Genomic DNA, 27,793 nt, shown 5'->3' on the forward strand with positions numbered 1-27,793 from the left:
CGGATGGAAGTATGGAGAATGAATGGTGGGATGGAAGTATGGACAATGTATGGAAGTTTGGACTGAATGGATGGATGGAAGTATGGACAATGGATGGAAAATTGGACTTGATGGATGGATGGATGAATAGATGGCTGAACAGACGGCTGGCTGGATGGAAGTATGGACAATGGATGGATGGATGGAGTTATGGACAATGGATGGATGAACAGACGGATGGATGAATGGATGGATGGAAGTATGGTCAATGTATGAAAGTTTGGACTGGATGGATGGAAGTATGGACAATGGATGGATGGATGGATGGATGGATGGATGGACGGAAGTATGGACGATGGATGGATGGAGGTATGGACAATGGATGGATAAATAGACAGGTGGATGAATGGATGGATGGAGGTATGGACAATGGATGGATGAACAGACAGATGGATGCTAGTATGGACAATGGACGGATGGATGGAGGTATGGACAATGGATGGATGAACAGACGGGTGGATGAACGGATGGATGGAAGTATGGACAATAGATGGATGGACAAACAAATGGATGGACTGATGGATGGATGGACATTGGATGGATAAACGAAGGATGAACGAATAGAAAATAGATGAACAATGGATGGATGGATGGATGGAAAAACGATTGATGTATGACGGACGATCATAGGTTGATGAATGGACAGATAGAGGATAGATGGATGATGCATGGCCGAAAGATAGATGTATGGATGGATGATTGGAAGTATGGATGATAGGTGGATGGATGGATAGAAGTATGGACAATGGATAGATGGATGGGAGGACGTTAGATGGACAGTTGAACGTATGATGGACAGAGATGAACAGACAATAGAAGGATGGATAGATGAACAGAAGATTAGATTTATGGACAATGGATGAATGGATGGACGATTTATGGATGGGTGATTGATGAATGGATGGACAGATACTAATGTGCTATCACTATGTGTTCCTCTATGTGTGTTCACTATGGCAAATTATTCAACAGGTCACCTGTAATGTGATTCATGGTTCTGCTACAGTAATGCATTTCTCAAGACCATTTTCCACCACCTACGTCAACAGATTTTTGGGAAAACTGGATTGTAACAGCAGGATGTTCACATCGGTGCTGGACTGTCAACTCTAAATGTTAAAGAGAAGATAAATACAGATGCATCAGAACGAGTCGTTCCTGAGGCCGTTTGGAGATGTTCTCTACATTATATTTTCCTAAGATCAAGCTCTGGAGAGGATTAGATAAGCATGCAAAGCTCAACACCACAGCACTGTAGGGATTTTTTTCAGAACTTCAGCAGGCCACTGAAATCTGCTGCAATGGCTGATGGGAACAGAAAACCTGTTGACTTGTTCATCAAATTCCAGCAGACACAGCGAACGCAAGCAAAGTGGCACCATTAAATTACACTGGAAGCTGCTGAAATATTTTAGGACACTTTCTGGTTGCATAACAAGGCAGTTTTGGCTTGGGACGCCTTCGTTTTTCCATCCTGACTGGCTGGACGTTCTAACAGGGGAAATACAAAAACACTGAATAGGACTGATTTGTCATCATCTCGGCGAATCCCAGAAAAACGATCATTCGCTAATAATGGAAAAATAACAGAACATTTAAAAATGCAGAAGGATTAATGTAAGGTTTGTACGCAAGCCCGTTTCCACCGCTACTGAAACAAACCCTGCATTGGTAAATTAGAATTATATAAAACGTGGCAGAGATGATGAAAGGAGGCATTTTCTGTAAATCCCAACTTATATCTGGGTCGATTCCATACACAAAGGAATATACTGGAGCACATGAATCATATGACGGAGATGTTAAAGCTCCACAGAATCATGCTCAGATTTATTTGTTTGGAAAAGAGCAGCAGGAACATTCTTCAAGGACTCATTTCATGCAATGGAATTTTGGCCAATGGAAATGCAATTTAATAGGCACACCTGTCCAACTGCTCGTTAATGCAAATTTCTAATCAGCCAATTACATGGCAGCTACTCAATGCATCTATGGTCAAGACGATCTGCTGCAGTTCAAACCGAGCATCAGAATGGGGAGGAAAGGCGGTTTATAGGGATGTCAAAATAATTTGTTTCTTTGGTGCACCACGACGCTGATGGGGACAATTGGATATCGGTTCAGTAGATCATAACCGGTTATTACGGACTGATGTCATTTATCTCCTATGCGCGATGTCGCAGTAGAATACTATGGCGAAGGAGGCGAGGGCAACTAAATTAAATGCTCCTACTAATTGAAAGGTAGATAATTATGCACATAATTATGCCGCTTTTTCACTACTAGGGAGAGATGCTGTAAAAATCCATCTCTGCCTCTCTCTCTCTCACACACTTTGGAAATTTCACCCGCTGGCGTGTTTGTAAGGTAACTTTTCCTCTCCTCTTGGCTGTTAAAGCGATGCTTGTGGATCCAGACTCAAGTGTGCTAGAGTTGAGAGTTTTCTCCACTGTGTCTGTTACGGATTACCTGTGATAACCGTGTTTTGGTTTGGTTAGTTGGAAGAAAGCAGGTGAAAGGGTTTAAGTATCTCTGGGTTTTGTTCACGAGTGAGGGAAGCATGGAACGTGAGATTGACGGGGATTGGTGCAGCGGCAGCAGTAATGCGGTTTATGTACCGGTCCGTTGTGGTAAAGAAGGAGCTGAGCCGAAAGGTCAATCTACGTTCCTACTTTCACCTATGGTCATGAGCTTTGGGTCATGACCGAAAGGACAAGATCTCGGATACAAGCGGCCGAAATGAGTTTCCTTTAAAGGGTGGCAGGGCGCACTCTTATAGATAGGGTGAGGAGCTCTGACACCCGGGAGGAGCTCGGAGCTGAGCCGCTGCTGCTCCACATCGAGAGAAGTCAGCTGAGGTGGCTCTGGCATCTGTTTCAGATGTCTCCTGGATGCCTACCTAGGGAGGTGTTCCAGGCATGTCCCACCAGAAGGAGACCCAGGACACGCTGGAAGGACTATGTCTCTCGGCTGGCCTGTTGAGAACACGTGGTGCTTTTGAGTTGGGATAGAGCAGGGGTCACCAATCTCGATCCTGGAGGGCCGGTGTCCCTGCAGGGTTTAGCTCCAACTTGCTTCAACACACCTGCCTGGGTGATTCAAGTATACCAAGTAAGAGCTTGATTAGCTTGTTCAGGTGTGTTTGATTAGGGCTGGAGCTAAAATCTGCAGGACACCGGCCCTCCAGGAACAAGTTTGGTGACCACTGGGATAGAGGTTGGGTTATGGACAGGTTTAGTGGTATGGGTAGGTTTAAGGATGGGTTAAGGTGTAAATGATGGTCAACAGTGTATTTACAAATGTAATTACAAAAGTTAATTACAGATGTAACTACATACATGAATTTAATCAAGCATAAGTACGCAGTAAATACATGTAAGTACATTGTAACAAACTATTAATTCCTGTGTAAGTACATATTATTTAAGGCCATATATATAAAGTGGGACCCTTTTTCCCATTAGTGACTGACTATATTCACACAATGTTCCCATACAAATGTGTTTAAACACCTTATAAAAGTCATTTTTGCATAATAGGGTGCCTTTAATAACACAAGACCGTATGATGACCTCACGACGCCATAATGGAGTTTGTGTAGTTAATAAAACACAACATTCAAGAGCAAGACTGAACTAAAGCTGCTGATTTTAGAGGAGGATCTTTCAAGTGTTGTTTATTTTTGCTCTCAAAGACTCTGTTTGTCATCGCCTTTGCATCAGAGAATGAGTTTCCCAGTGGAGGATACTTGAGGAGATAATGCTGTTCATCTGGGGGTCATACTTCATCTGACCTCACCGCACGGATACCTGATGGATCCACACACACAGATGAATAGAGGAGTGACCTGGCTGGGCTTAATGGGATTGTTTGCTCTGTAAAAGTGAATCTGCGCATGCGTTCCACTGAAATCCGGCCTGTAGCCCATGTGGAGATGCTGGCTGAACCTGTTGAACTCTACACTGAAAGTGCACGTCATTACATGTCTCATTTCACTGCAAACACAGGCTTGCTGCACTCTAAAGATAATCAATCTGCTCGGATTGTGCCATGTTTTTGGACTTTCTGATGATTACGGGAAGAGTGTTGGTGCTGGTGTATTATCCACACTGAAAAAAATAAATCATTGCTTACGTTTTTGTCTCAATTCTTGTTCAAATATCTAAAAATTCTTAAATCAACAAGCGTTTTGTAGACATAATAATATTATATTTCCATTTTATGTTATAATTCTATTTACTTTAATGGTATAATAGCACATTTTCATATTTGACCCATATTTATCAAAATAATAAATTATAAAAAATAAAAAATAAATATATTTAATTAAATAAATATTTTTTTAAAGAATTTTTTTTACATTTTTTTATTTAATTAAGTTTTTTATTATAATTTAAGAAAATGTTATTATTATTTTAAATGATAATTTTCTAATGTATTGATTTTTTATTATTTATTAAAATAATTTATTTTTTAAAGAAATTTAATTAATAATTTTTTTGGAAATTTTATTTTATTGAAATTTTTGTTTTATTTTATTCAAAGTTTTATTTTTTTTAATTACGATTTTTTTTTTAAGTAGATTTTTATTTTATTTTAAATGACATTTAAATTACATTAAAATAATTTTTTTATAATTTCTAATTTTATTTTAATCAAAGTTATTTTTATTATAATTTTTAAATTGAAAGTAGATTTTTATTTTATTTTAAATATGTTTCAAATCTATTCTAAGTCTTTGTATGTCTCTGATCTGCATGAAAAAAAAGTTCGCTCCACATCTCAGAGCTATTGCACTCAATTTCACATTTGTCCAATTCCAAACATTTTTGAGCTGCTTCAGGTATACAAATCTAACTCCAGCTTTATGGAGAGAAGATTCATAGACGGCTTTCTTTCATATCTGAAATGAGAAGGCTGTGAAATCACTCGAAGGTATTTCTTCCTGGGATATTAAATGTTCAATTTACTTCATAGCCATAAACCTTAATGTGCTACTTGCTAACTGGTGGCTAATATTTCTTAAATCGTCGGTCTAGACAGTTTGTATTGCAAGGTAAGCATTTTCTAGAAGAGAAAGACAGATGAATTTGAAATGCATACCATTTAAAGCAGGAGTGTCAAACTTAATTCCTGGAGGGCTGAGGCCCTGCACAGTTTGGTTCCAAACCTGCTACAGCACACGTACCCGTAGGTTTCAAACAAGCCTGAAGGACTAGGTTAGTTTGATCAGGTGTGTTTAATTAGGGTTGGAACTAAACTGTGCAGAGCTGTGGCCCTCCAGGAACTGAGTTTGACACCCCTGCTTTAAAGTGCATAACCAACAACGAAGACTTCAGCTCTCATTCACTTCCATTGTTTTTTGACGTTAAAATCAACTCATTGCACTGCTTGATGTTGCAAACTGATATTTTCGTATTATATTAGTCTACATTTTATGTATAATCAAACACATTTGTTTGTAAACCAAAAAGTCTGATGATTTTCTGACATAAAGGCACCTAAATCAGAACTTTCAATACAATTCGCAAAAACAGATTCACTCCCGTATGGCAGAATAAGCTCAATCATCAAAAATTTAAGTATGTAAAACAATTATAAGCATTTCGTTACACCCCCAGCCCTCAAACACTATTAATGCAACTCTAGCAGGACATAGAGTGCCCAGTCCATTCCTGGAAGAAGACAAAAAAAAACTCTGAAATAAGGATTTTTGCATTAAAAGTAGTTTTAGCATAACCCGATGTTTATGTTGTCTCAGCATCCTTTCTAAAATGAGCAGAAAATGAGTAAAGTAGATGTTCAGGACCACCGCAGAGCTGGAGGAGCAGCGGGACGTCCAGCCGTAAGGTTAAAAGTAAACTTCCCCGGATGTCCAGCGACACACAGCACATCTCAACGTGCATTTAAACTAGGTGCAAACGCAAGAGCAGTGAACCGCAGGGCTCAGGGCACATCTTGATCATGTTAAGCAGACGAGGCAGCGGCGTTTGCTTTGGAACGTCAACGGCGCTGTCGAGAGCCCGGCAAATCAAAATATCCTTTAAATACAGAGCGTACACTCACGCACACAAGACTCCCATTGTAATGAGGACTCGAGTTTTCCAAGGCTTGCTGACCACCGACCTTCACACATGGAGAAACGTGCCATTTCCAATCACAGCCAGAGGGGACAAGGACAGTTCAGCCAAAAAAATGTAAACTCTGTCATCATTTAGTCACTATTTAGTGGTTTCAAAGCTGATTGAGTTTACGTTGAACACAGGAGGAGATATTTTGAAGAATGCTGGAAACCTGTAACTATTGACTTCTGTAATGTTTGTCACATATTCCAGAAATCCACAATTGAGGGGCCGTTTTTACGACAACATTCATTCATTCCGTTTCCTTTGGCTTAAGTCCCTATTTAAGAGGTCACCACAGCGGAATGAACCGGCAACCATTCCGACATAAGTTTACACATCGGATGCCTTTTCAGCCACAACCCAGCATTGGGACACACACGTACAAACTCATTCACACAAGTAGTCTAACACTACAGCCAATTAAGTTTGTCCAATTCACCTACAGCGCATGTGTTTGGACTGTGGGGGAAACTGGAGCACTGGAGAACATGCAAACTCCACAAAGAAATTACAACTGGCCCAACTGGGACTTAAACCAGCGACCTCATGGTTTCCGCTACATTAATTCATCCGTGGCGGGGTGCCATGCCAAAATTGATCCCGCCACGGTTACATTACAGCTTTTCATTCAAAACATTCAGTAATGTTTTTTTTTTAATAGCAGGTGATAATCGCACCTAAACGTATTAAAAGGTAAGTGAATAATAACAGCGCAAACCTTTCTGTAACCGTAGTAGTGCTGTGCGTCATTTGTTTAACCCTTTAAGGTTACGTGCTGACTGACTGGTGCTGACTGACTGGTGCGTGATGCCAGCAAAGACGATGTATAGCCGTTTCACTTTACTTCAGGACGCATTAATATCGCTCTTCAGGTCTATTGGAGACATTCAAAAATATTCCTAGCAAGTCTTATAAATGTTAGAGACATAATTGTTCCATAAATGCACTAAATTGCACTTCAGCAGAGTTTATTTGAGAGCGCACAAGAAGAACTGCGCTTGAGCAGCGTACATTTAAGGGAGCATGCAAGAAGTTTTGTGCACAAGCAGAGGAGATCCGCATGCTTGTAGGCTTTTACATAAAAGCAGTCTCGTAATACTGCGCTCACGACATTTTTCATTGAAATAACACCACAGGTAGTCGGTAGATCAGTGTAAAAAAGGCCTGCCGCCACAGCTGGAAAAAATAATAGAAAAAACACTGGACCTTATGTTTGTGAGGCGACAGTGCTAACCACTGAGCCATCATGCTACCTACACGACAACATTTTCTGCCTGTTCATTTAAACAACAATATCATATTTGAGACTGAAAACACATTAAAAAAAAAAGATTTTAAAGTGGACATTTTTGAAAACGCTGCCATTGTTACGTACATGTAAACAAGAGTCTTTGAAACTATGACATTATGCGCATTAGAGGTGTGAACCTACACTGGTCTCACGGTTCAGTTACGATTTACTACCATGAATTCGGTTCAATTCGATATCTTGGTGCATCGACGACGCTGTCCATAAGCAAATTTTATATTCTACTAACCCTAACCCAATACAAGGATTAAAATGAATACTTTTTAAACACATTTAGTATGTATTTGTAATAAAACATATAAAACAATCTTGTGCTTTAATACAAGCAGTCAGATATATGAACTGTACCTTTAATTTTACCTGTTTAAAGAAAACTCTCTGCATCAAGCAAAACTCAAGTGCATGCACAGAAGAACAATCATTTAAAGCAAAAAAACAGACGTAAATATAATGCAGCTTGTTTTTGAGAGTTGTCGAGCGAGACGTTAAACGCCTATGACTGATCAAGCGCTTAGCAGAAAGGGCTGCGATTAACGCACTGGCACTGTTCACCGATGAGTGACAATGATAAACGGATGTGGCGATCTCAGCTGAATGCCACATCGGCTGTCTCAGTGGAGAAAACTCGTGCAGCAGACACGCTCGTGTCTGTATCCAGAAGTATCGCTATAACAGCCGAGAGAAGAGGAAACGTCACGCCATCAGGTCAAAGGGGCCACAGAGAAAGAGAGATAGAGAAATGGCTTCCATCCATTCAGTCAAAGAGAACAAAATCGTCATTTCCTGATACACTGGTGGCAAATATTTAATAAGAAAAACGGAAAATGAAACTTAATGAATGCAACGCGGTGGCTTTTGGAGACACGAGATGCTCACTGTGAGCGCAGACACTCAAGACAGTTCTGGAGGTAAGAATAATAATATTAATAATACTGAACCACTGTGATTACAGACTTTAGAATAAGTAAAACAACATTTCAGATGATTTGCTATGTGCTCTCTCCACTAGTTTGTCCATTATTGCATTCCATTAGCACATTTTTAATCACCACATGATCTCTTATCACGTCACATGACTTTTTTAATGCACATACTGTAATTTATCCAGCAAAAAGATTTCAATTGTAGATTATGCATATTTGCTTATGCATAACAGTTGAACCTCGTTGGTTATGCACATACTTTTGTTTATGCGCATGGTCAAAACTTATGCGCATCTTGGGATTTTCATTCAGCTTCTTTTTTTTAATGCGATAATCCAGAAGAAAAAAAAGGTGAATGGAAACATACTGTAGCTGTTGTTGTTGTCATGAAAACATAACCTGAGGGTCCAGACAAATGAAGAGCTGAGGAACATGATGTGAATCTTGATTGAAGAAAAGACCTGGCCCTCAGCAGGAACTCACTGTGCACATCAAGTCTACTTTCAGACAGGAACCAGGAAGGAGAACACATCACCTCATCCAAAGAGCACAAAGCAGATGGGCCCATGGGCTTCTCATACAGACACCCGAGATGCCTGATTTATGAGGTGAATTTATATTAAGGTGAGTCCAAGATGTTCACAGATTTATTATTTTTTTAAGTCAAGGGCTTGTCAAATATCTATGCAAAATATTAAACACAACCACTCCATGGCTTTTCATTTACCAACTGTGCCGGTTAAGTTACTTCAAATAAATAATTAATATTTACATAATTACAGTTTTTATTTAGTGGTCATTTTTGTAGTATCTTTTTAAAGTCTTAATTACAATAAAATACTTTGTTTCCGGCGGTTCATTCCACTGTGGTGACCCCAGATTAATAAAGGGACTAAGCCAAAAAGAAAATGAATGAATGAATGAATGAATGAATGAATGAATGAATGAATGAATGACTACATTGTTTCCCCCAGGTAAGTTCGAATTATTTTGAGCAATAATATAATTTTAATTTAGTTTTGGGTTGGTCGGTTCTTGAATTGCTTCTGGGGTTGGTCAGTTCTTAAGTTGCCTTTTGGGTTGGTCGGTTATAAAGTTGCTTCATGGGTTGGTTGGTTCTTGAGTTGCTTCTTGGGTTGGTCAGTTCTTGAGTTGCTTCTTAGGTTGCTTCTTGGGTTGCTCGGTTCTTGAGTAGCTTCTTGGGTTGGTCAGTTCTTGAGTTGCTTCTTGGCTTGCTTCTTGGGTTGGTCGGTTCATGAGTTGCTTCTTGGGTTGGTTGGTTCTTGAGTTGCTTCTTGGGTTGCTTCTTGGGTTGGTCGGTTCATGAGTTGCTCCTTGGGTTGGTTGGTTCTTGAGTTGCTTCTTGGGTTGGTCAGTTCTTGAGTTGCTTCTTGGGTTGATCAGTTCTGGAGTTGCTTCTTGGGTTGCTTCTTGGGTTGCTTCTTGGGTTGGTCGGTTCTTGAGTTGCTTCTTGGGTTGGTCGGTTCTAGAGTTGCTTCATGGGTTATTTCTTGGGTTGGTCAGTTCTTGAGTTGCTTCTTGGGTTGGTCGGTTCTAGAGTTGCTTCATGGGTTATTTCTTGGGTTGGTCATTTCTTGAGATGCTTCTTGGGTTGGTCGGTTCTTGAGTTGCTTCTTGGGTTGGTCGGTTCTTGAGTTGCTTTTTGGGTTGGTTGGTTCTTGAGTGGCTTGTTGGGTTGTTGGGTCTCGACTTGGTTCTCGAGTTTCATCAACTTGGTAACTTTTGGTAAATGGCACACAAATTTATTCTGTGTTAAGTGATGGCAAACCTAAACTGGACCAATGAGCTGTGAGAAAAGTGACATATAGCCACTCAAGCATCTTTTGATGTTCAGATCTTTCATTAGAATCAAAAAAGTATTTTGTACAAAGTGTTTTATTGCTAATAATTTATTTCTAATCACATAAATCATAAAAACTTATACTTTATATTAAATATTCAAATAGCTACATATTGTTAATTAATATTGAAGGACTTATTTCATAGTTTAAAGCAACTTTTTATTTAAATCTCAATTTTAAAGCTTTTAAAATGAGTCTTTTGAGATGAAAAAAATAGTCTTTTGAGAGAACCTACATTATTAAAAGCTGTTAATTTCAATTCAATTCATCTTTATTTCTATACCACTTTTACAATGCAGATTCAGAAAACTGCAGAAAACTGATTTAGTCCAGTTTTTACAGATGAAGGTCAGTTTAGTTCAGTATAATGTAATGATATAATAATGTTTTTCTTTAGTTAGGTGCGTTTTTGTCTTGCAAATGCATTTATATTTCCTCTATTTCTTAAAATGGTATCTAAATCTTTACCAGAGACCTCAATTGCACTGACTCTCCATGTTGTCTGTGATTGGCTGTTTGCTGCAAGTGTGACAAACCTTGTGACAAAACTGCTATCAAAGAAGATTTTTAGGTTGGCTTGGCTTTGATTACTTACTTCACAATTGAATATTCATAGTTTTGGAGCATTATAAATGTGAGTGTGCATCCTTTATAGCCAAGAAGGAAACTCTGGTTTGTTCTAGGACACGCATTACAACTTCAAAACATGTCCCGGCCGCATGAATGTGAACAAACGGAAGGAAAAAAAATAATAAAACCCTTTCCACATTATATCATCTAAGCTGCTGGTCTGGCAGGGGCAAACTGGCCATTTTGTTTATCCTTTAAAATAAATGTCTGTTACATTCACTGAACACTTCCAGACCCCAGAGGGAAAATAAAAGACACCCCGCTTTTAAACACGGCTTCAGCCGATTCCCTGAGTCAACAAGCCACACACACACACACACACATACACACACACACACACACACACACACACACACATACACACAAAGTTGCATGTACCCTTCATTTTTGCCCATACCAGCTTTATTAATTTGCATTTATTAGTATTTCTAGTGAACCACGACCCAAAAGCACTATCTGATTTTCATTAGTTTATTTTCAGTCATTCTTGATTAATCATACATTTTTACAGTTGCAAGTTAGATAAAGTTCTTCAATTGAAGGGTACCAACATATCTGTTGGTCAAAAACAGTTTTTGCTTGTTCACATGCAGTACTGTACAAAGATTTTAGGCCAACATTAAATCTGTCGGTACAGTAAAACGGATCTACAGTTGAAGTCAGAATCATTAGCCCCCCTGAATTATTCGCCCGTTTACTTTTTTTCCCCAATTTCTGTTAAACGAAGAGAATATTTTTTTCAACACATTTCTAAAGATGATAGTTTTACGTCAATAGTTCAAGTCAAAAGGGGGCTAAAAATTCTGACTTGAATTATTATGTTGCATAACCATAAGCAAAGTTTCTTAAACTAATTTCGAGAGGAGCACGTGTTAGGATTGACTACAGCTGATCCCGATCACTAATCACTAACTAGCCAATCAGATCACTCTAAATTCAATATAAATATCCAGTCTTAACTTCATTCCTCATCTTCGTTTTAATTTTCAAAAACCATGCAACAGAAGTTAAGGTCACAAGCACTCACTACAAACCAGCGCAGTTAGCGGTCTATTTTGGGAAGCTATCGAGAACTACCTGATCTCATCTCCCTCCTAATGCTTATTGACCAGACGGGAGCCTTGGGCTCATCTATCACCGAGCTCAGGGTTCTCTCCCGGGACAGCATGCCAAACTTGCTTAAATAGTCAAGCATTATCTAAGTGTGAACTCTTGAAATGCTTTACCATTTACATAGCCCATCATCAGAATACATTTTTGTCAATTGTTTTTAATTGAAAGTTGATGTATGGTTTTTTAAAATAGGAGTTAGGTTAGGTTCGAATTGTTTTAGTTTAATTGTTTAAGACATGTGAAAGACAATATTGGAGAGAGGCGGTTTGTCCAGGTTTTAGCTGCATTTCCACCAGTCTTGTTACTAATGTTGTCTGAATCCATGAGATTGTGAATGTTGAAAAGTACCAATAGACTGTTATCCATTATGCCGTACCTTCTGGAAAGGACTTTTTCCAGACATGTTTATATTAATTTCAGCGTGCTTTCAAGAATAAAAACATGAGAAATATGGGAAAATACTTCATGATAGGATGATAACGAGACAGAATGATGAGAATCCCAGCAAAAACGGGAGGGTGGACATGTATGAAGTGACCAGGAAGTGTTTGTGGAATAACATTTTTGCGAGACAACGCAAAAATGTAAAATATATATATTTTCCTATCACTCAGGTTTTTTTCTTCCAGCCATTTTTTCCACACGATCCCGCCCCTTCCGGGTCTCCGTATAATTCAGGAGGCAGAGAGAGTCAAAAAATAGGTAATAGGAAAAATATGCAGCTAATATGCTGTAGCTAAGCAGGACTGAGCCTGGTCAGTACCTGGATGGGAGACCACAAGGGAAAGTTACGTTGCTGTTGGAAGTGGTGTAAAGTGAGGCCAGCAGGAGCGCTTAATCTAATACCCCAGTATGTTGATGGGGACACTATACTGTCAGTAAGCGCCGTCTTTCAGATGAGATGCTAAACCGAGGTCCTGACTCTCTGTGGTCATTAAAAATCTTATGGAAGTTTTGGTAAAGAGTAGGGTTGTCCTGGCTAAATTCCCTTCATCGGCCATTCCCCATCATGGCCTCCCAATCATCCCCATCCACTGAATTGGCTCCATATCTGTCCACTCCACCTATGGCTGGTGTGTGGTGACAGCACTGTCGCCGGTGTCCTGTGGCTGCCGTTGCATTCAACGGCATGTCCAAGAGGATGCTGCACACTGGTGGTCATGATTGTGAAACGTTTTTTGGTGCATGGCATAATTTTAGAATGCTGGCATACATAATGAATCTACTATTGTTGTATTTTAAACATTGTACAAATTATTGAGAGAAGAATAATGACACGGGCGAGGCAGTGGCGTAGTAGGTAGTGCTGTTGCCTCACAGCAAGAAGGTCGCTGGTTTGACCCTCGGCTCAGTTGGCGTTTCTGTGTGGAGTTTGCATGTTCTCTCTGCCTTTGCGTGGGTTTCCTCCGGGTGCTCCGGTTTCCCCCACAGTCCAAAGACATGCGGTACAGGCGATTTGGGTAGGCTAAATTGTCCGTAGTGTATGAGTGTGTGTGTGAATGTGTGTGTGGATGTTTCCCAGAGATGGGTTGCGGCTGGAAGGGCATCCACTGCGTAAAAAACTTGCTAGATAAGTTGGCGGTTCATTCCGCTGTGGCGACCCCGGATTAATAAAGGGACTAAGCTGACAAGAAAATTAATGAATGAATAATGACACCTCAATACCTTCCAGTTTCCCACCAGAGATAGTGACATCACTTGCTTGTTCTATCAGCCCTTTACAGATTGTTCTGCAAATTTTAACATTGTAACAGAGTATACCAGAACGTAGACAAAATGTATTTTTTAACTGAAATTATAAATAAGACAGAAAATAGATATTTTGATCTATTATATCTAATCTAATAGATGCAAATGTTTACTTGGAAGTAAAATCTTAAAGACGAAAATTGCACTTGATAATCTACGATATTTGAAGCTAAGATGATTTTAGGAGGCCAGGAGAAAGTCAAAAATAGGTATAATCTCAGTCCAAGTTAATTTTTTTTTTTTTTTTAAAGTCCCCAAATACACATAAAACCATTATTTTTTTAAAGACAACTTGATATAATTTGTGTGATAATTCAAAACCCTTTCATCCAACTTTTTGTTTTTGAAAAATTACTTTAGGGTTTATGTAGGAGATGCAGAATAAAATTGCAATTGATAGAATCAGCCATCTGTTTTCAACCACATCTATAAATGATCCAAAGTGGACAACAAAGAAATTCAGGATCACTAAAAAAGACACAACATTCGCAAGAACTTTAGATCCGAAAGAAAGAAACAACTAGAAGAGCGGCTCAAGGAAAAGAAAACTGGGTCCAAAGCTTTCAGGACTGGGAGGAAATAAGCTACAATTTTCATTTTTAAAATACTGTTTACATTGCGATAAGATTTATGGAGCTCCTGTCTGGCGGGAGACTTCAGGGTGAAATTAAAGCTCAGATATCTATTCTCAGGACAGAAACCTCACACCTACTGCTTCATCATCTCACTGCTCTGCTTTCACAGCAGACACTTTAAGAAAACACACCAATTCCACACATTTTGCAAATATTTGTGCACAGTTTAAAGCAACGGCATCTCTTTCTGCAATGCGACATTAATTAAAGGTACAGTTGGAATTATTAGGCATTTTTTCCAAATTCAGTTTAACAGAGGGAAGACTTTTTTCAACATTTCTGAACATAATAGTGTCTAATAACTGATGCTAACTTTTATCTTTGCCATGATGACAGCACATAATATTTGACAAGATATTTTTCAGGATACTAGTATTCAGCTTAAAGAGACATTTAAAGGCTTAACTAGGTTAATTAAGCAAGTTAAGGTATGTGTGTGAAGGTGTGTTGCTTAGTTATATCCCGTCAATCATCTCGATACATCCTCTACATTTCCTTCATATTTGATTTCCTACATAGGAGATTCAGGAGTGTGTTAATCTGCCATTCACGTCTGTCATGCAAAGAAATTTCCTCAAGTTTTTGGATAATTATACATTTACATAATAAATATAACAGAAAATGTGACTGAAATATTTTTTAATTTGCTAGATATTAATTAATAGTCATTCAAACAACTTTACTAAAGTCTCTCTACTTGACGGTTAGTCTCGCGTGTCCACCATGTTTATATTTCTTTGCACTTTTTACCTAAGTTCGTAGTTCGAAATCACGACAGAAACGCAATGTACGGTGGATAATAATAATAATAATAATAATATTAATTCCTTACATTTATATAGCGCTTTTCTGGGCACTCAAATCGCTTTATATAATTGGGGGATTTCCTCATCCACCACCATTGTGCAGCATCCACCTGGATGATGCGACGGCAGCCAATTTGCGCCAGACCGCACACCACACTCCAGCTGAAGGGTGGAGAGAAGACAATTGGAATATGGGGATGGTTAGGAGGCCATGATGGACAGAGGCCAGTGGGCAGATTTGGCCAGGATGCCGGGGTTAAACCCCTACTCTTTTTCAAAGGACACCCTGGGATTTTTAATGACCACAGAGAGCCAGGACCTCGGTTTAAGGTCTCATCCGAAAGACAGCGCTCACTGAGCAGTATAGAGTCCCCGTCAATATACTGGGGCATTAGAACCCACACAGACCGCAGGTTGGGCGCCCCCTGCTGGCCTCACTAACACCACTTCTGGCAGCAACCTAGCTTTCCCATGTGGTCTCCCATCCAGGTACTGACCGGGCGCAGCCCTGCTTAGCTTCAGTGGGCAACCATGTGAGAGTTGCTGGCTTGATATTAGCGATTAGAGTATGAACCAGAGGTGGGAGTAAGTCACACAAGTGCAAGACACAAGCAAGTCTCGAGTCATAATCTTCAAGTCTCAAGCAAGTCAAGTCAATTTTTGTCAGACTCGAGTCAAGTCTAGTCACTGCTTATCAATAGTCAAGTCTTAGCTTGCCCCAGCAAGTCACTTTCAAGTCAATCAATTTTTTGTCGATTTTTGAACTTTTGCAATTTATATTTCTAATATAACTTTTGGCTTTGTGTGTAATGCATTACATATAACAAACAGGTATTTATTTAACAAAAACAAGTTAATTTGAGTCATTTAATTCTATTTATTACTACTCTATTACTTTATTTTATTATTTAAGTCATTTAAGTCTAAGTGAAGTCTCAGGTCCTGACAGTCAAGTCCCAAGTCAAGTCGAGTCTTTTTGGATATTTGTCAAGCAAGTCTCAAGTCCTAAATTTAAGTCTGACTTGAGTCAAGTCATGTGACTTGAGTCCGCCATCTCTGGTATGAAGAGTTCTACATTTCAAATGTCTATCTGATACAGTATATTAGGCGTGCTCTTTTCAACATACTACGATTTGGGACTAATTTTATTTTCGAATACTATTTAGGACAGATGCAAATACTTTTTCTCTTTCTTCTGTGTTTTATTGGTGATTAGTAGGACCAGAAAGAATCTGTGGACATTTTTTGTTGTTTCTGCGAGAATTTTGTAAAAAATCTGCGGATTTAAGCTAAATTATTTTGAGAGTATCGTAACTAAAAACTTTATAAATGAAGTAAAAATAAAAGATTTGTAACTTTTATTTAATGTTTATAATGCAAATCCATCAAGATCCACTTATTTGTTAAACAAAGCAAGTCTCATGTAATATATTCACTAAAAGACAGAAAATATGACTTTACAAACTGAAATAGTAAATAAATCAAATGAACATTTTCATATTAGTCAATAATATATTACTGAAATTAATTTAAAAACTGAATAAATAAACGTACACACACAACTAGTCGATACAGGAGTGTAGGAAATGAACACATTTTTTCCTTCATTTCCGTTCTCTTTCCTCTCCTTTTTTTCATTCCTACAATTTCCGCTACAATAATGCAATTTAGTTATTTTCATTTATAGTATTAAATAAAAAATGTATGCGAATTGGGATGCATCATCAGTTTTGCACTGCATCATACAGTGTAGCTCTGTCCTGTGACAAATCTAATTGGTTGCAAATGTCGCTCCACGCAACTTCTTCAAAAATTTCATAAGTAATTTGACTTAGTCAGAGTATTTCCCATTAGATTGTCTTTTAGTTTAATATATAGATAATAATAATAATAATATATAGAATAATAAGTAATAAACATTATTTAAAATATTATTATTACTAATCCGCTTAAAAAAAACTCTATTGGCTACAGAACAACTGTAGTCAAACTTTAAGCTTTAAACCAGTATCTTGCAAAATAACTAGTAACATATTATATACTTCATCATGGAAAAGACTAAGAAAATAGATATCAAAACTATTATGTTTAAAAAATGCATTGAAGAAATCTTAATTTATTATGTAGATATTGTTTTATATGAACATTTCTCTTATAGTCTTTAAATACAACACTATTTAACTAAACATAAGATTGCATTAGTCTTTTTGATACTTCAAGGTCTTAAAATGATAAGGAAAAAACTAACTCTGACTAAAGTGCTAAGATAGATCATGATTTCCTTAAGCTAAAAATCTCTTCCTTCTTAGATTCAGTGAAATTAGACAAGTATTTCATCATGCGATTCATCCAACGCTTATTCATCAATCATCATTAATCTTGAAGTAATTACACATCAGTCCAAAAGTGGCTCCAAAGGTTCTCGACATCTTTCTGGAGCATCTAAAGAGTCCTAAACTCACAACTGAAACTCTTACTAGGACATCTAGTGGTGTTCATGGGTATCCGGTCATATAAACAAGTATTTAGTGTCAATGACACACCTTTTTTGAAAATCATTATTGTGCAAAAAATGCATTAAATGTATGAAAGTGGCTGCAAAGGAATTTGTAATGTTATATACAATTAGCATTTTACTAAAAGTAGACAGTGATATCTCTAAAATAAAGTGCACAATTTTCACACAAAATATGAATCAGAAACCATTTACAACACTGAGAATCATCAGAAATGACACCAATTTCTGATTTCTGATACATTCATTTCTGAAAGTCCGTGCGACTCTGAACACTAGACTAATGACGTGGTAAATGTTGTCTCTGAATCACAGCAATAAAATATATTTTACATTTAAACTTCTCAAAAGGAAACCTATAATCAATATTTATCTGGTAGTGTTTCCGGTTTGCTTAATATAATTAATTGATGGTTGTCATAAAGACTATAAATGTAAAACAGTCGTTTGAAGTAAGTTGGCTGTGTGAATAATTCTGGTCTGCCACAACTGGACAAATCACTAGTGGACAAAAAAATCACTAATATTAAATTAAAATTAAATTAAAATTACATTAAAATAAAAAATCTAATTAAATTAAACTAAAATTAAATAAAAAATATTTAATTTAAAAATTTAATTAAATAAAAAAATTTTAATCAAGTTAAATTAAAAGCATTAAAATTTTATTAAAATTTTATTTAATTAAAATAAAATCAAATAAATAAAAGTTAAATAAATTAAAATATTTTCATTAAATTACATTGTATTATTTTATTTTAAATTAAACAAAAACAAATGAAAATAAAATTCTATTTAAATCAAAGATTTCTTAAAAATTGTAGAAAATTATAAATTCATATAAAAAAAAAAAAAACAATTCCCACTATTATCTCATGGCTTATTAACTAATGACTTATTAATGGCCTATTAAAAAGATATTGGTTGTTTGTTACTATTTAAATATGATCTTATTTAACTTTCCTAATCCTGGCCAATACTAAAAACTACTACCCTATTAACTACTTATAAGCAGATAATTAGTACTATCAAGCAAGAAGTCATAATAGTTTATTATTAACGTGAATTGTACCTTAAAATAAAGTGTGGGCAAGATTAAATGCCTTTAGGCAAAAAAAAAAATGCTTATAGTAAAAATCCTAAATCACAAACACATATATCAAAGCTTACAAATATAGCACAAGACAAGATTTACAAGCGCATTTTACACTGAACGTCAATCTTCAAATATCGGTCTGTGTTTACATCCCCTTTTATTTACTAGAACAGTCATTGCCTTCATCTGCTGATCTCATGAAAACAACAACAACAAGCGAACACACGGAGCATTTTGGACTCATGCACATCTGGATTCAAAATGTTGACTTTGATTTTCGGTTTATAGAAGTGAATATAACACAACAGCATTTTCTTGGGTCACGAACAAACAGCCATGTTCCTCAACTGCTTGGGTTGTTCTGGTCTGCTGCGAATGGTTTAATTACAGACTTACTCTTCATGGCTACCAAATAATAGCATGTGTACGAGATACACGGCCATATCAGAAAGCACTGGGACGCTCATGATGTCAGAGTCACAGCAAATCATGCGGTTTTCATTGTAAAGATTGAAAAGAAAACATTTCTATGAAGTAACAGCAACTGTGTTAGGGTGATTATTTGGTGTACGCAGACAAATCACAGAAATAATAGGTTAAAATGTTGAAAAGTGACGTCAGAAAAAATAAAAGACGCAATAAATGCAGTCTGTGAAAAAACAAAAATAAATCAATTTAGCAAAAACTAAACTGTAGAATACACATTTGATGGCAGTGTATGCTTAAAAGTGGATTTGGGTTTGTTAAATAGCTTACACTTTACAACCCATCAATTAAAGCTAATTATTCCACTGCTGTCTGCTATACTCAATTCTGATTGGTCAGTGGCGACATTCGTTATTTATCGGTTGTTATTTGGGAATAACATACCATAACATACCAACATCCGGAAACGTAAAAAAACCTTGACCCTCAGTAAATGCGTACACATCCATTTACTTACAGCAGCATTTGTATGCATTTGCTTGTTTTTGGCGCCATCTAGTGAATGAATAATGCGCAGGTTAGTGTATACTCCATCAGCTTCCCTCAGCTGGTCTCGACTCTGTCAGATTTGCGTTTAATTAATGAATTCATAAACTATTACAGCTCATATTAATGTTTTGTGTCATATTTTTACATTTTGTTTCAAGAATCAGTGGAATAGTCGGCGCAATAGCCTAGTGGTTATCAAAATAAGCCTTTGTTTGTAGTGAATATGCGCCCTCTAGTGAAAAAAATCCCACACTTTTTTTAATGAATGGAAGCTTATTGTAAAGTGTTGTTTAATAGTTTATTGACTGCTGTCATAAGGGGGCACGGTGGCACAGTGGTTAGCACTGTCGGCTCATAGCAAGAAGGTCGCTGGTTTGAGTCCTAGCACGGCCAGTTGGCATTTCTGTGGAGTTTGCATGTTCTCGGTTGGCGTGGGTTTCCTCCGGGTGCTCCAGTTCGCCCCCCCAGTCTAAATACATGAGCTATAGGTGAAATTAATAAACAAAAATTGTCCGTAGTGTATTTGTGTATGAATGTGAGTTTGCATGGGTGTTCCCCAGTAAAGGGTTGCAGCTGGAAGGGCATCCACTACATAAAACATATGCTGGAATAGTTGGCAGTTCATTCCGCTGTGGCGACCCCTAATAAATCAGAGACTAAACCTATGGAATATGAATGAATGAATGAATGACAGCTCTTATAAAGACAATTATGACAGCACCATCAAGTGCAAAATGGAAATGTAATTTGATGCAAAAATTATTCAGATCAACCACATGTCTGTATAGGAACACAAACATGCTGGAAACTGAGGGATGCAAGGTGGAAAATGATGGAGAGAATATAAAAAAATATATATATATAATTTCCAGGGTGAAACTCTAGCATGTGGTTTCCCGGCAGCCTGGTGAACAGCATGTGCAGCTTTACTGTAAACACACTATTGAGTTTCATGCAGGCCGTTTAAAGAGCTTCATGTTTATTTAAAAAGCTGCTTTCCAACAAACAACCCATGAGAATCTGCGTCTCCTCCCTGATCACACTGCCAAAGCAATCATCTACACACATTTGTAAAGACACGCTTACACTGACCTCGTCACCACCATTACCTTACACCGAAGAACACCGCCACAATACCATAATACACCACAACTTAAAGGTGCACCGTTTTATAAGACGCAAAACAAATCTCGGGTTTCAACCAGAACGTGTCTGTAAAGATTAACCTCAAAATACCTCAAGGATCATTTATTATTCCACGCTGTAAATGTCCATTCCAGGTATTTCTACTCAAGCTGTGCAAAAAGAGCTCGCAATGCTGCTTAATACTGCCATTTTTCTTCATATTGCTGGAAGATTTACTGCACTTACTTACACCATTTTATTCCACTATAACAGAGGTCACCAATCTCATTCCTGGAGGTCCGGTGCCCTGCAGGGTTCAGCTCCAACTTGCTTTAACACACCTGCCTGGGTGTTTCAAGTATACCTAGTAAGAGCTTGATTGGCTTGTTTAGGTGTGTTTGATTAGGGTTGGAGCTAACATTTGCAGGACACAAAGATCGTTCAGACTCACATAATAAATAAAACAGAAACAATAAATTAATTCTTGCGGGCCCAGTACTAATTCATCCAGTAGTTGAGGACCACTGAGTTAGAGGTTAAAAGTAGAGTAAAAAAAAAGCTGTGCAACAAGCTACCTCACAATTTTACATTATAAATAATTCAGTCAATTATTTATATATATTTTTTACAATGAATGAACAGCTTTGTTTTATAAACTAATGTTAACAAATATTGAATAAATAATGGGAAACAATTGTCAAATTAAAGAAGCAGTCGGTCTTCAGAAACATTTTTAGTTGAGCTAGTTGATAGTATCTTCACAGGCCATTAGTAATATTTAAAGTAAATGATCTAAATGTGTTTATTTGTATTTAAAAATTCTGGGTAAGGCATAAAACTATGTTCATCCAATTAAATATTGTCAGGCCGACATCTCTCATAATTCCGATAAGTAGCTCAAACTGTCTGTCAGCAAATGCAGATTTGGGCTTTTGCGCATCTCCGTTCACGCATATCCGATGAGCACCGCGCGTGCATGCCTAAAAATGCTAAATCAAATGCTGAATTGAAACTTTTTAATCCTGAATCAATATTGGAGCAATTCTTTTGCACGCTGGAGGAAAGATGACACCATGGCTGAAGTATTTCTGTTAGACAGGTAATGTCCTGTTTTAAAACCATTTTAGCTTCACGCAGAGCCGATGTGGAGTGTGTTGTGTTATGAATGTGTTCTGCACAGACGAGTTGTTCAGCCACTGAAATCTCCCAGTGATAGATTGATGTGAGTATTTTCAGTTTCACCAGGGCCTTTAACAGCATCGATAACGTAGATTTATATTTAGTTTAACAACAAAACACCAGTAAATAGCGCTATTCCGCTTAGACGGCTTCACTGGGCTGAAGTTGGTTTTATATTCACATTGGGTAATTTCTGAGCAAAGACAACTTGTGACGCGCTCCCGAAATGGTTTACCGCTACTCTGAATATTCGCTATGAAATAGCATCTAAGTGTGGCTTGGTAATAAGTGTAAATCCTGCACGTCGCCGGCCAAACACTACATACGCTTCTAACTGGCGAAATACATGAACTAGTGGGTTGTCTGCTGTCGTGTTCCCGATTTCAGGAGGTGTGGCTTTGAAACAAAGTCCCTCCCCTGCCGTCCAAAGCTAATATGCTAACTGATTAGCATTTTGGCAAATCACCTACTGCACTTTTAAAATTACAAAAATAAAGTTGTTCATGTATTTGCACAGCCAAAGAAATATGAAAAAAATGGGTCAATCAAGAATGGTTTTGGAATCAAATCGTGACTCCCAGAACTTGAATCAGAGGGTGAACTCCCTGAAGATTCACACCCCTAATGCATCTTTGTAATTCAAGACAGAAGATCACAGGGATAAACTCTAGCTGGATGAAGAATTGTTTAGACGGTACCTTGCAGACGGTCTCTTTGTCCCAGGGTAGGATGGTCTGAAGGTCGATGAGCTCACAGGAGACACCCAGCTTTTCCTGAGCCATGGCTGCAACCTCCCGCATCACATGAATCTGCAGCAACACAGCAAATGACAATGAGACTTAAGACTGAGGCGCCGTTCACACAATTTTTCAGCCAAAAACAGGGAACTTTTCATATGTTTTGCCTGTTCATTTACACGACAATGGCCTTTTTGTGACTGAAAACACGTCAAGTTTTTGATGTCCATGTAAACATCTGAAAAGTATGACTTCATTTGTGCACACAGTATGCGTTTAGGGAGGTGTATATTAAAGAAAGCACAAACACAACACTGACAGAGTACATGTAGTGTTGTTGTTACGTCAAAGTGTTCACCATATCCGGACATAAAAATAACTTTCCTTTTTGCAGATTTCCTTAATGCAAGCTTATTAAAGCATTAAAATCTGTTAAATCAACCAACTAACGACACATTCATTAATTATGCAAACAATTAATCCAATGGAAAAAAAAAATCCCCCCGCCCTGATGTGATGAACGAAAAGAAAATGTGGATTCTATCCATCAGAAACAAGTCTTCTCTTTGTCCTTGACCTTTAAGTCGTCTCTGTACTGTCATACGGTGCATCAGTCCTTTGTGTGGATCACTCTATTGGGTTTGTGAGCTGATCTCTAGGACACCCGGAGTAGAGATGCGCGGATGGGCTATTATTTCATCCGCAACCGCATCATAAAACTCATCATCCGTCCGCCATCCATCCGCACTAACATATCTGCTGACTGAGCTCTTTATTTGAATGGCTTATTCCTTTTTATTATTAAATGAATGTTTCTTTATTGATTATTAGAAAATAGAGAATGACTTTAATGACATGCAGTTAATCCAAACGTGCAAGTCAAATCCAGCATTAATTGACGCTTGGAAGTGACGCTAAACAATACGAGGACGTGTCGTTTCACTTGATTCGATTCCTGGGTCCTTGAGTTTTTATTTTTTGCGTCCTTCCCTCGCATCTTATAGGGGTGGAAAGACGAGGAAAGAAAGCAAGGGAAGGAAACGAGGATACACAAATAAGAAATGAGAAACACCCTATAAAGCTCTCAGAATATCAGCAGTGAACTCCGTCTCCAATCGGTGCACAGGGACAAAAATAAATAAATAAATAAATCGCCTAAATGAAACGCACTGTACTGTACAATTTTTTTTATTATAGTAGCCTAATAGAAAAAGCATTTTGACACATCATTTCAACATTCAGACAAGAGCGCCTGGCCTCTAATGCGCCCTGCTGCACTGAAGGAGCGCTCGCTCGCAGCACTTGTTGCTGGATTGCATAGAATTCTCTTGGAAAGGTTCTGTAGTCGTGGGAATGACTGCCTTGTTTCTCCCAAAAGGAAAGTAGATTTTCCTCTGCTGATCCGTCTATTCTTAATTTTGTAGAGGAAGACTTCTGTACTTCATCCAGAATTAGTGTATCCGATTCCTCCTCTCATTCTGTGAAGTCAGTCCAAGGCTTTTTAGTTGGTGCGCCAGCTATGCCTATAAAAACAGTACAACCGCGCACCACCCGCCCGAATTTAATTAAAATATTATTTTTCGTCACGTCATCCGCCCAATCCGCGGTTTATCCTCGGATTCCGCAGCTGTAACCGCCATCCGCGCATCTCTAACCCGGAGTGCTTTTGAGAGCATTATCTGCAGTTGAATGTGTTTCTGCAGGCGTACCTGAGTCCCCCAGGCCACCAGCGTCAGATCACTGCCCTCCTGCAGCACCTCTGCCTGAGACAAGGGAATGTAATAGGCTTCTGTCGGCACCTGCTCCACTGACAAACAAAAAACATGTTACACATCAGCTGACACATGCGTAGACCAGGAGTATTCAACTCAAATTTAAAGTGGTCGAGTTACTAGAAATTTTCTAGAAGCAAAGGTCCAGATTCAAAATTATTCGCCCTCCAGTGAATTTTTTTTAATCGAAGTCAAAGTCATCTTTATTGTCCATTCAACCACATGTACAGGACATATAGAGAATTGAAATTACGTTACTCTTAGACCCTAGGTGCATAACATATGATGTTAATACAAAAAGAGAGTTTTTAAAACATGAGAGTTTTTAAGAATGAATTTACAATAAATACAATTATACATAAAATGTAATCTAAATATATACCTACAATTTAGTCTAAATATATACATAAAATGTAATCTAAAGAATAATAAAAAAAGAATACAATACAATCAATACAATACAATAAAAAACATTAAGGGCATACGGCAATGAGTGCAAACCAGAGTTTTGCAGATAGAACCGTATATAGTGCAAAAAGGCTTGTAAACATGAGAATTATGATAAAGTGACAGTGTCATGATATATAGGGAGGTAGTCCAATGTTGCATAAAGTGACCAGTGCAGGTGTAAGTGTGTATGTGTGTGTGTTTTCATATATGTTTTATTCTTTTTATTAAATATTTCCCATAATATATTTACCAGAGCAAGGAATGTTTCATAGTATTTCCTATAATATTTTTTCTTTTAGAGAAAGACTTTTGTTTATTTATCTAGGCTAGAATAAAAAGTTGTTTTTTTAAACCATCATAAGGTCAATATTATTTGCCCCCTTAATCAATATTTATTTTTTCAATAGTCTACAGAACAAACCATCATTATACAATAATTTGCCTAATTACCCGAGTTTAAATGTGACTTTAAGCTGACTACTATTATCTTGAAATATGAGAAATGATGGTGTCTTGAGATATTGAAAAATCTTTAGAAATGATGAAGGTGTCAGAGATTGTTGAGAGACTGAATACAGTTCATATTTGCAGTGTGTGAACAAACATTAGACTTGCCTATTAACTTGAGTCATATAAGTTTGGATCATTAGATCATTGGTGGCCAACCCTGTTCCAGGAGAGCCACCTTCCTGCAGATTTCACTTGCTACCCATATCAAACACACCTGAAGCAACTAATTAGGACCTGAACACCACGTGATAATCACAGGCAGGTGTGTTTGATATGGGTTGCAACTGAAATCTGCAGGAAGGTGGCTCTCCAGGAACAGGGTTGGCCACCCCTGCACTAGATGATGATCAAATTGAGCATATTTCTTCCCACAGCTGGCAAATCCCACGTGGTCTTTGTCTTTTTACACTAAAATCTGTAGGGTTCAATAATGTTAAATTAAAGTCATTTTCCTCATCCTAGTTTACATGCTCATTGAAGTCACATCGTGTCTGTCGCCTTCTGGGAAATCGTTCTGCTTCAACAATGAGGTTTACAGTCATTTTGTTGAACATTATTGAAGTTGATTTTGGTTGGTTTGGAACATACTCGTGCTCAGAATGAAAAACAGAGGCTTGTGGGGGGAAAACAATCCTTGTGATCTTTGCTTTGGTTGTACTTTGAGACTGAAACCGAACATTTTAATATCTTACATGTACATTATGCAAACAAACGTGACTTTATGTGTACATTATTAGGCTTAAGACTCATCCAGCTTCGATAAAAATGCTCATAACCTCATTAAGTCAAAACTACTTTTTCTTCTATCTTGACTATTTCCAGTTTTCCAGTTCTTTGAAAACAATTAGCATTGTTCACAGTTGAGCTAAGAGAGCGGTATTTAATCTCATAGGTCTTTGGCCCACAGGTCAATAAAAACCACTGTGATCTTGAAGCCTGAATTAATGGAGCTACAGTATACATACAGTCAACGGCTCCAAGATTTCTGCTATTGTAGCTTCCCTGCAGCACATCTGATTGTGGTGACCTCCAAATAACAGACAGCAGTACAGCAATAAATCATTTTTACAAAGCGGTCAAAGGCAAGAAATGACACCATCGTTAAATGCGTTCAGCATGTGACTGAAATGTTTTATTAAACATCACTGCAGCCGAAAAAGAGCTGATTATAAAGTTGAGAACTTTTCACCTTTCAACACTGCCCCTGACAACATACGACACTTATAAACATTAAACATTACAAACTAATAATAACTAGATATCAAAGTTTGAAGGCAAACTTTATGGTGGTTTGAGAAAGCCATGTTATTAGCATGTTGAGCATGACTTTGCATTTTTTTTTACACTAAATGGCATCGTTTTAACAAATTATCATGTTGCTAAATCATTTTAACATTAGCATGTTGTTAGCATGTATCTAACATTTGTTAACACGTTTCTACAATGAATTACTAATGATGTGAATTGTAGTTTAGTATGAATTAGCATGTTATTGGCATGTTTCTAGTATAAACTAGCATATTGTTAGCATGGTTCTAGTATGAACTAGCATGTTGTTAGCATGGTTCTAGTATGAACTAATGTGTTGTTAGTGTGACGGGTGTTAATAAGAGTATTAATTTAATGCATTTCACTAATAGTCCCTCCTTTTAATTTTCGTGCATTTGTTTTGCATCAATTTGTTTAGACATATGTTAGAATTTAGTTTTTACTCTATTTGTGTTGTTTAATGAAAATAGTTTTATATTTGTTTTGCGCGCAACGTTACTTCCGGTTGCCGCGCTACGTCACTTCCGGTTGCCGCGCAACGTCACTTCCGGTTGCCGCGCTGGGTTCTCAGACCGCATTGAGCGCGCTGAGGAGAGGTGGGGAAATTTACAAACGAAATCATATCAACTTACTGTGCTGTTTTCTGATTCATCCAGTTTGCTCTGATCTGACGCTTGAGTGACAATAAACCCACCATCAGCAGTACCAGTGGCCTGTCTCATTATTGTACACAACGCAGAGAGTGCGAACACCGGTTACAGTGGTGCCGTGACCCGGATGAAGATCAGCTCTTCTGGAATCTTCATCCAAAGATCAATGTCGTTTGGTCGCCGGTGGATGCTGCACTTCGATCAAGGTTTTGATGAACTGTGATAGAGAGCATTGCACTTTCATCAAACTGGACACTTCACTATATCCTTTCTTTATTTCTATTTGAATTTAATATACCTGTTTTCCTGTTTAACATATATATT

General features: G+C 37.7%; 1 protein-coding gene across 1 annotated transcript in view; it reads right to left on the reverse strand.

Annotated features, from left to right (window-relative positions):
• bckdhb (branched chain keto acid dehydrogenase E1 subunit beta) overlaps positions 1-27,793 on the reverse strand; it is a 90,715-nt gene that overhangs the window by 33,153 nt on the left and 29,769 nt on the right. The window contains 2 exon segments of the mRNA NM_001080653.1: positions 22,780-22,890; positions 24,528-24,625. Of these exon segments, the coding sequence (NP_001074122.1) occupies positions 22,780-22,890; positions 24,528-24,625 (209 nt within the window).

The sequence above is a fragment of the Danio rerio genome, chromosome 16 (genome assembly GCF_049306965.1).
Source record: "Danio rerio strain Tuebingen ecotype United States chromosome 16, GRCz12tu, whole genome shotgun sequence".
Lineage (NCBI taxonomy): Eukaryota > Metazoa > Chordata > Actinopteri > Cypriniformes > Danionidae > Danio > Danio rerio.